Source organism: Oryza glaberrima, chromosome 7, assembly GCF_000147395.1.
Source record: "Oryza glaberrima chromosome 7, OglaRS2, whole genome shotgun sequence".
Taxonomy (NCBI): domain Eukaryota; kingdom Viridiplantae; phylum Streptophyta; class Magnoliopsida; order Poales; family Poaceae; genus Oryza; species Oryza glaberrima.
In genome coordinates, this window is record NC_068332.1 from 5966810 (window position 1) to 5976644 (window position 9835).

Sequence of the window (9835 nt, forward strand, 5' to 3'; positions counted from 1 at the left end):
GTTCAGTGGCATATCGCGTAAATATATGAAAAATTTAAAGGGTAGTGGGCCTTTTGGGGTGGAGTGGAGCTGTGGAGCAGTAAAAACCTAGCTCTACCCTCATAGTACAAACTTGTAGAGCAACTCTGCTAAGTCCGCTCCAAAAAATAGCGAATCTACACCGTTTGGCGCAGCTCCAGCTCTAGGTAAGTTAGAGTTGGGAGCTAGAGCTGTGCCAAACGGGGCCTTAAATCCTTCAATTGCTGGAAAATTTTGAAGGTTACTATTCATAGCACAGAAGGTGTTTGACGAAATGCACCTACCAATCCATTTCGGCCCATCTTCTAGAAACCTTGTCTTTGATTCTCTATAAGCCCAACCCAACCGAAGTATGCCCCTAGCAGCCCCAACATGACACCGCTGAACAAGTGGGTGTGCCAGCGCGGTCGGCTTCACCGGATGTGTTTGGTTTGTGGTCAAAGTTGAATAGAATATGATCATTTATATTTGTGGAAAAATGGTGCGGCCTGTGTTTTTTTTGGTTGGATGCATATGATCATCTAATTATTTGTTTGGTTGCATGAATGAAAAGAAATAAAATGAAAAGATAATATATTGAGTAATGATAAAATATGTTATTTATCATTAATATAGCTATAATCTATACTAATTAAAAACAATATAGATTACTTATATCTAATCAACACTAATTTTGATAAGTTGATTGTACTAATTAACAATAAAATACATTAATGATGGATAATCAATTACTAATGATTGAGATTAGCAAATGTGGATATACTCATCTAGGATCTTTGTGAAATATTCCTTTCCGGACCACTCTAACCTTTGTCTACCAACCAAACAGACTAAAACTGAATCATCATCTCCTATTCGACATATCCTTCCAAGCAAACACACTGCAAGTCACACATGCCGCCATGTGGCCTCCATGCCATGAAATAGGGAAAATCTCTCACATAGTCTCTTATTGGGGCAACCACGTCAACGAGAATCCACCCTACCATCGCACATGTGTCACCCTCCATGCTACCAAAGCCTAGTGCCAGGGTTCACAATTAAGTGGAATCTGGTTCGGATTTCGCATATTCTGGATATTTGGATTTCAGTTTTCCGGATTCAAACTTAATTTTAAAATTTTTACAAAATTTATCTAGATTTCATCGAGTTTTGTTAGTTTTTAATGGATTTCACGAAATCCAATGAGACAAGGAAGTATAAAGAGCTAATACACATATATGTCCAAATTCATAGTAGTAACATGTCTAATATAGTGATATAGTATTAGATTGCTATATTTTGGTCAGAAGGACTACTCCTTCCGGGTTAATAATATTTATCGTTTGGACAAGGGCACGGTCTTCAAAAAACAACTTTGACCATTATTTTTCATTATAATATGTATAAAAATATTAATAAATATATGATTTTATTAAAGTACTTTTTAAGACTAATTTATACATGTAGTCACCATATTTAAAAGATAAATATTTTAAAAATAATTCATAATCAAAGATTCTAAAGTTTGACCTCACCCTTATTTAAAACGAAGTATTATGAGCCCGGAGGGAGTACTACTTTTAGGGTATATTTTAGGGAAATTCTGTTTTGAAACGAATGAGTAGCGGCGCATGCTTAATATTCACATTCTCGCTATTACATCATTCGGCCCCAAAAAAGTTATTTTCTCCATTCCATAAGATAAGACACAGTTTCATGATATAATGCATGCATGAATTCATGCCATTAACTAACACTTATTTTTCTCTAAATTATTTTTTTAGGCCTTCATTCTCAATCTCTTTTATTCTATTGGGTGCATGTATATGAGGTGATAATAACTATTTCTTGGTATTTAGGTTGAGGGTAATTGAGCCTTATATTTTGAAACGGAGAAAGTAATATAGTATGAGACGTGACATATTTTAGTATTACGAATTTTAATGTCAAATTTAGATTACAGTAGTCCTAAAATATACTATATCTTATACTAAATTAACTGTTAATTGCGAGGAAGAAAGTATTTCATAGCCTCATAGGTGTATTTAGACCATCCATTTGCACCTTCCACTTGCCGGTAAACTGACACGGTAATAATGAGAGTTAGGGTTTACATTATCGGTTGACCACTAAATTTCGAGCTTCATCGATATCAGGTTTTCGATAAATTTCGATCGTTTTTTGATAAATTTTGACCAAATCTACTGTTTAACCTTCGAAATTCTAATCGAAACTTAATTCCGAGCCATGTCGAAACATCGAAATTTCGTGGAATTCCACCGGTTTTTATCGGAGCTGTGAACTGTATTAGGGTGTGTTTGGATGGTGGTCAAGGATGGATAGGATATGGCCATCCATATTTTCAGGGATATGGCCATCCAATTTTTTGTTTGGTTCGACGGATAGGATGAGCCAAGTTTATATTTGGTTGGAAGGAGAAGAGGTGGATATGGTGAGCCAATTTTTTGTTTGGTAGGATGGATGGATGTTGTGATCACCTTTTGGATGAAATGGTGAGAATACCTCCTCCTTATAGATGGCCTAACTATCTTTTTTTGTCTGATTTTACAATATAATGTAAGCAAATAAGTTGTATTAATGTTATAGAGCAGATTTTCATCGGACAATTCAAAGACAAGCACCTGTACTACATATCCGATGTTGCAATGCACTCCTCTCTGTGAATGACATTTTGTGCCATTTCTAGTTATTTTTGGAAGTTTCGTTATCAGCACCTGTTTCATCTCATAGCTTAATCATTTTACTGGTTTTCAAGTTGAATGAAAAATCCTGCGGAAAGTTCTGATGGAACTCTTTTCAGGTTGTTGAGGTACTACACAGGCAGCACAGCTATACTTGTGTTTCAACAAACTGAACTGACGAATCTGAATCTAAATCCACAAACCAATGAGTTTTGCTGCTGTGTCTCTGTGCATTGCTTGGTTGACTATCAAGAAGAACATCAAATACCATTTGCCGCTCCTGAACTGCCGGACACTGCCTACCGCCGCCGCCACTGCAAGCCGCCGCTGAACGCCGCCCACCGCCTCCACCCGTGTGTCTGCCGCGCCCCTGCGCCTCCTCCCGCGACACTGTGCCTCCTCCCACGCAGCCCTTCGCGCCGGTGCTTGAGGCCGTTGGTGCCTCCGGCTGCGCCACCAGGGGAGACGAAGGGGAAATGAAGGGAGAAAAGCTAGGGTTCAGACTTGAGAGCTCCAGAGACTCAGACCGGTGAGAAAGAAAGAAAAGAAGAGGAGAGGAAGAGAAAACGAGGGGGAAGGAGGAGCGCATGCCACTTTTTCCTTTCACGTGCGCTCGCCCGTCCCTGGATCGCCCCGTCCGCCCCATTCGGCCGGATGCATCTGTCTGGTATTTACTGCGAATATTCCTTAGGGGGTGGCCATATCCTATACTAGCCCAGCAACCAAACACCTAAAAAAACCCGGCGGCCATCTCCTATCCAAATAAAACCCACCATCCAAACACATCCTTAATGACTAGAGTTCAATGTGAGCTTCTAAAGAAAAGAGAGAAGTTCAACGTGAGCTGCTCCTGTTCACGGGCCCCACGCCCCCACGTCATCACGCGGGCAGGATAAAAAAACCGACAGCGAAAGTGCGCGATGACGTCACGACAGCGACGCACCACGCATGCTCATCCCCCTACAGTCCCCTCGGCCCACTCATCCCGGCCCAAATAAAAAGCCCATCCGCCGCCTCGCTGTACAGTACCGCGGGGCCCACGCCCCCGCCGCGCGTCCGACTCAGCGCCCACGCCACGTCCGCACCCACCACATCTCCACCCACACCCACTGACCTGTGGGCCCCACCACCCCACCCCACCCACCGGGCAACACCTGTACCCGCACCGAACAGCGTACTAGTGTACTACTACTACTTGGCACGAATCGCTTCGCGTCCCCACCGCTCGACGACCCATCAGACCGACACGTGGGCCCCATAGCAACCGCGTCGTCCACGTGTCACCCTACATGCGCGACGGACCAATGGAAGGGCGCCACGTGGGAGTGTGAACCGGTTAGGCGTACACGGCGGTGTGTACACGAGGGGGAGGAGGGGGGTCACCGATTCACCAAACCCTAGCGCCTCCTTTTTTTTTTTTTTTTTCGCTGCTTCGCTTTTGCTGCTGCTGCTGCTGCTGCTTCGTCGCACCGCCCCGGTAGCCTCACCGCCGGCGAACGCGCAGCGCGCGACCACCGTTGCTTGGAGCTAGCTCGCGGGGATCTGCAGATCTCGCCCATGGCGTCCTCGTCGGACGAGCAGCCGAAGCCGCCGGAGCCGCCCGCGGCGGCGGCGGCGGTGGCGGCGGTGGCGGGGACGGCCGTGGCCACCGCCGCCGCGGCGGTGCCGACGCACGCCGAGTGGGCGGCTTCGCTGCAGGCGTACTACGCCGCCGCGGGGCACCCCTACGCGTGGCCCGCGCAGGTAGGATTCCGCGGAATTCCGGGTTGGGGTGGGGGGGGGGGGAAGGTTTGGTGGTTGGTTTTCGGGTTCTGACTAGGGTTTGGTTTTGCTTCTCTCGGATGCAGCATCTGATGGCGGCGGCGGCTGCGGGGGCGCCGTACGGCGCGCCGGTGCCGTTCCCGATGTACCACCCGGGCGCCGCCGCGGCGTACTACGCGCACGCGTCCATGGCCGCGGTGAGACCCTCTCGCCTCTGCTCGTTTTGGTTGCCAATTGGGCTTGGATTTGGGTCTGAAATCGTTGCTCCTGCGTAGGGTGTTCCTTACCCGACAGCTGAAGCCATGGCGGCGGCGGCGGCGGGGGCGGTGCCGGAAGGGAAGGGGAAGGGGAAGGGCGCCGCCGCGTCGCCTGAGAAGGGAAGCTCCGCGGCGCCCTCTGGGGATGATGCATCCCGGAGGTACAGTTTCGTGTCCCTGCACTTCATCGAGTGTATTTTTGGTCTCCTTTTTTTCTCTTTTATGTTTGAATTTAAGTTTTGAGTTTTGTTGCGTGCGCAGTGGTGACAGTGGCAGCGAGGAGTCGTCTGATACTAGAGATGATGACACTGACCACAAGGTACCAAAGCAACCTGGTTTGACGCGAAGGGCCGTTTAAAATTTGGCTTTGCTTTACTGTAATAACTATGCTGATGGCCTTGTGTGGTTGAAATTTGATTTCTTCAGGATTCGTCTGCACCTAAGAAGAGGAAATCTGGTAATACATCGGCAGAAGGTGGGTTGTTGGAATGCTTAACTATGTGTTTTTTTGGACTGAGTTGTTTTTATTTTTGAGGGGAATGTGTGGATGATTAGAGACTGGTGTTTGCCAGGTGAGCCATCTCAAGCTACGCTTGTGCCCTATGCTGCTGTCGAGTCACCGTATCCGTTGAAGGGGAGGTCTGCGTCGAAGCTTCCAGTTTCTGCACCAGGGCGGGCGGCACTTCCTAATGCCACACCTAATTTGAACATAGGGATAGATCTTTGGAGTACTCCCCCAGCCTTAGCTGTGCCCGCAGGGCAGGGGGAAGCAAGTCCTGGGTTGGCACTTGCGCGACGTGATGGTGTTGCTCACCTGGTATGTATGGGGTCATGAGAGTGATTTTTTACAGTGTGTCTTAGCCTATGTGGAATGTCTCATGAATGACTGATGACATGAGCTTTTGTCTTCTTACACATAATTATCATATTTATGGCTCTATCGTTATTCGTCTAAGTCCACCTTTTGGTATATTCTTACCTTTTCAGGATGAGCGTGAATTGAAGAGGGAGAGGCGCAAACAATCTAACAGAGAGTCTGCCAGGAGATCAAGGTTGCGCAAGCAGGTATTTCTGGAACATTACATTCTTATTTCCTGCGAAATGTCACATTGAGAAATAAGCCATGCCTGGTTTTAATTTGGTGATTCTGCTCGCATTATTGTAGTACTAGTGAACCTGGTAAGATCTGCTTTGATGACCCTACAAAACAAGACAAGTGGACAACACAAATCATATGGCAGTTATGAGCCAATTTAGGCAGAAATTGATGTGCACATGTTACTTTCCTATTGGTATCACATCGGTTACTAAACGATATTTCAAATGAAGCATCTTTGGTTAGTTGATGTTAACATAGTTAAAACAAAACTAACTTAGTAATGCGGTACCTAGCTGGAGTTGTTTGTTTGAAGCGATGCTACTAAAGTCCATCGGTTTTATCAAAGACCCTACCATGTTTGTTTTTATTGGTTTTGCAAATTACACATCACCATACGTAGAGCAACATACTGAAGTATGATAAACTGATACTAGAAACAATAACTGCTGTTTCATTTTTCTCATTTATACGTGAGTAGTAGTATTGATTTCAGAAACATATAGAATTTGCCACATGACTCCTCACATGATACGGACATATGGCTTATTAGGTTTTGTATCGTTTCATTATGCTCAGTATTTTCTAGAACCAGTTTCGACGTACTGCCTTCTGAATTCAGTAAGCTGCATGACGCAAAAGAAAAAAAAACATTTGGTTCAACATTCACTTAAAAGAATGCATAAAAAGTCGCAAGGAAGATCAGAAAGACACGGGATATATTCATTGTTTAAGATCACTGTCAAAGAAGAGATCTAATACATCTAATTTCAGTAGGTTGGATACCTCTATGGGTCTGGCAGTAGATGGCAGACCTGGAAAGAAACACTTATTCTGCTTGGTGCTGCCATATTTCTGGCAGGAGGAATAGAGTGCATGCTAGATGCCGGGAGAGGCATTTGGTATGATGTCAGCACTTCACCAGATGTTGGCTTGTCTGCACACGGGCAATATGCACAACAAGCCATGCTCCAAGAAACTGACAAACAGCATGCTCCCAGGCCTTAATGGATCTTGTACTTAATTATTACTGGCATTAGTTAGTAGCCTAGCTAGCGCCCTTCTGTGCTATTAAGCATATCTTGCAAACCTACTGAATGTTGAATCTCGATTGATGTCAGAAACCAACCGTAGAAAGAGAGGTCGAAGCAAAAATGCAACATCTATAACATATGATTGGTACTTTCCTTTTCCAATATGGTCCGTTAGGACTTAGGAGCTGATGTGAAATAACTGACACAAACCCTTTTACCAAACTGAGCATGCAAATACCAAGTAATAGTATTGGAACTGGAGAATAATGGACCTCTAGTACAGAAAACTGTTTGCTATAGAACCAAATTTTCCTTGCCTACAATGAATTTGTTGCCAGTGCTGATGTCCAATTGAAATGGCCACGCTGAAACATATCCTTTATTTCGTAAACATGGCCAGCTGGTGGTTGATGCTTTGCCTCTGGCCATCTTATAAAAATCGAAGGTACCAAATGCCTATCTGTAGTTGTGAGATGGCATTTGTTAGTTTCTTGTCAAAAATCAAATATCATCAGAACAAAAAATTTTCTTCTGGCAACCGCACCAGCTAGTTGACATTTATTTTTTAGCCAACCATGTGAGCATATATCTCAAGTTCCATTAGGCGGCATGAAAAATTTATTTCGTGGTTTCCTTACTTTCCATTTTTTTTCTGATGGGGTGTGGATCTAACCAACGGATGGCTACCTGAAATGTATAGAAGATGCAAGAAAAAATGTAGATGCTAAAATTACAATGTCTATGACTTGAATTTACAACATCTGGTTTTGTAAACAAATTGACCTGTCCATCTTGTCAGCTACTTGGCTCTTGAGCTCCCTAGCTTTTTTATTCGGTATTTGCAACAGGAGATTTTAATGTTAGAACATTTGTTTCACGTCTGACACATTTCAATCTACCACTGTTCATCAGCAAGAGTGTGAGGAACTAGCTCGGAAGGTTGCTGAACTGACAACTGAGAACAGTGCCCTTCGGTCAGAGCTTGATCAGCTTAAGAAGGCCTGTGAGGATATGGAAGCAGAGAATACACGACTGATGGTGAGCACATGGCACTCCACCTATACTTTGCCATTAGTTGAGACAGGAAATGCTACTTCTTTCCACATTACCCAATTCTTATGGATAATTTTAAACTTTATGAAGGGTGATAAGGCTCAATACAAGGGACCAACTGTGACAACCACTCTGGGTATGAGCATCGACTCATCGAAGACGCAACACCATGACGACGAGGGCCAGCTTCACAAGAACACTAATAATAACAGCAACGGGAACTATGTAGGTGGCAGCCACAAACCAGAGGCTAACTCTAGGTGAGAGAGAATCATGAGGAAGTGACGACAAAGATGAGATGAGGTGTTCTTCTTATCTAACCACAACACCCATCATCAAACCAGTGTGTGTTCTTTTTTAGCAAAAAGCTGTTGTTTTAGTTCTTCTCACAACTCACCGGGGCCCTGTAGAGCTGCCCCCAAATCGCAGCCATATGTATTATTTATGGCTCGTTGCCGAGAAGAAATGAGTTTGTGTTTTGTGTTTGTGTGGTGTGTGTTTTGTAAACCGATTGATGTAGCTATTGTAACAAACCTAGCGCTTAGAATTTTTATGTTTGCTAACATTTGATGAGGGAATGTAACCGGCCAATTCGGTGGCCTGATCGGTTTTATGATGAAATGCGTAACAAATAGCATTTATATTTTCTATGTCTGGTTGCTGGCATGATTATGGAGGATCTTATGCTCAGGAGGTGGTCGGATTGAATGTCTTGTATCGCTCCTTAATTTTCTTGCCCAATGTCACTCTTTATACATGGTATGGTAAGAACAGTGAGATACTACTATTTTTCAAACTGAGACAATGAGATAACATCAGTGGCTGGATGATTTTTTGCCATATACTCCATCTTGTCGTAAATATTTGACCAATAGATTTTCAAACTTTTGAACTTTGACTACCAATTAGGGAGTAACTTCATAAAATCGTAAATACACCCACCTCGTTTTCACTTCTGAAGTACTTAGTTTAAAACATACTATCGGTAGATTGGCCTTGATATATCATATACTACAAACTTCATGCATTTTATGTTCCTACTTATTCACCCCTCTCTTATATTATACTCCTGACCATGCAACCGCCATTTGGTGCTAGCTCGCGAAGATGGGGGTGCGGTGGAGGATGAGCGGTGGCGGCGCAATAGGTATGAGAGGGAAGGAGGGTGATGGCATTAAAGCTGGCATAAGGTGCGAATGGCCGGGCCGGCGCCCGTGTGAGAAGAGCAAAGGGGAATGGGGACAAGGGGATGTTCGGAGGTGGAAGGATATTTTGTGAAAGCACCCGAAAATTATTAGGGTTAATTAGATTCATGCCATTATAAATTTTTTAGTTTTGAAATATGCCATTACTATTTATCAATTCGTAGCAATGCCATTACAACTTTTCAAGTATTGGAAATATACCATGAAGCACCCTTTCAAGGCATATATCAAAATTTTGAGACCAAATTGCCCCCATCTTCTTCCTTTCTCCTCTCAGCTCTCTTTTGTTCATCTTCTCTCTTTCTCTTTTGTTCATCTTCTCTCTTTCTTCCAACTCCTAGATCTAGGTCTTCTTCCCATCTCCTGTCTCCCATTTTTCAGTGAATCTCAGCCACGATGAACCTCAAATCCCAATGAGGTGGAGATGGTCGGACCAGTACCACAGCTCGACTCGAGCTCGACCACAGCAGCAAGAGGTCTCTTGAGGTGACAACTAAGGGAAGCGGAGGCCGCAGCGACGGCGACGGCCGGGGAGGCACTTGAAGGACTGCACGCGCGAAGATGGCCTCCACGGAGAGGGAACGGGGTCGCGGTTGTCACGCGGGGCCAGGCGCTGCAGTAGCCGGGGTACGCGCGTGGGGTTGAGATGAGGTGCAGGAGGATGGAGTGGCTGCTGCTCGAATCATCCACGGCCACCGTGCCATACAGGTTGTTGTCATCCCAGCCG

General features: G+C 44.7%; 1 protein-coding gene across 1 annotated transcript; it reads left to right on the forward strand.

Moving 5' to 3' along the window:
- Nucleotides 1-4139: 4139 nt before the first annotated feature.
- Nucleotides 4140-8524, forward strand: LOC127780125 (DNA-binding protein EMBP-1-like). Its single transcript, XM_052307082.1, has 9 exons — nt 4140-4445; nt 4550-4660; nt 4739-4881; nt 4982-5039; nt 5147-5195; nt 5293-5537; nt 5708-5785; nt 7763-7888; nt 7994-8524. The coding sequence occupies exons 1-9, from the start codon at nt 4260-4262 to the stop codon at nt 8165-8167; spliced, it is 1170 nt and encodes a 389-aa protein (XP_052163042.1). The 5' UTR covers nt 4140-4259; the 3' UTR covers nt 8168-8524.
- Nucleotides 8525-9835: the final 1311 nt, after the last annotated feature.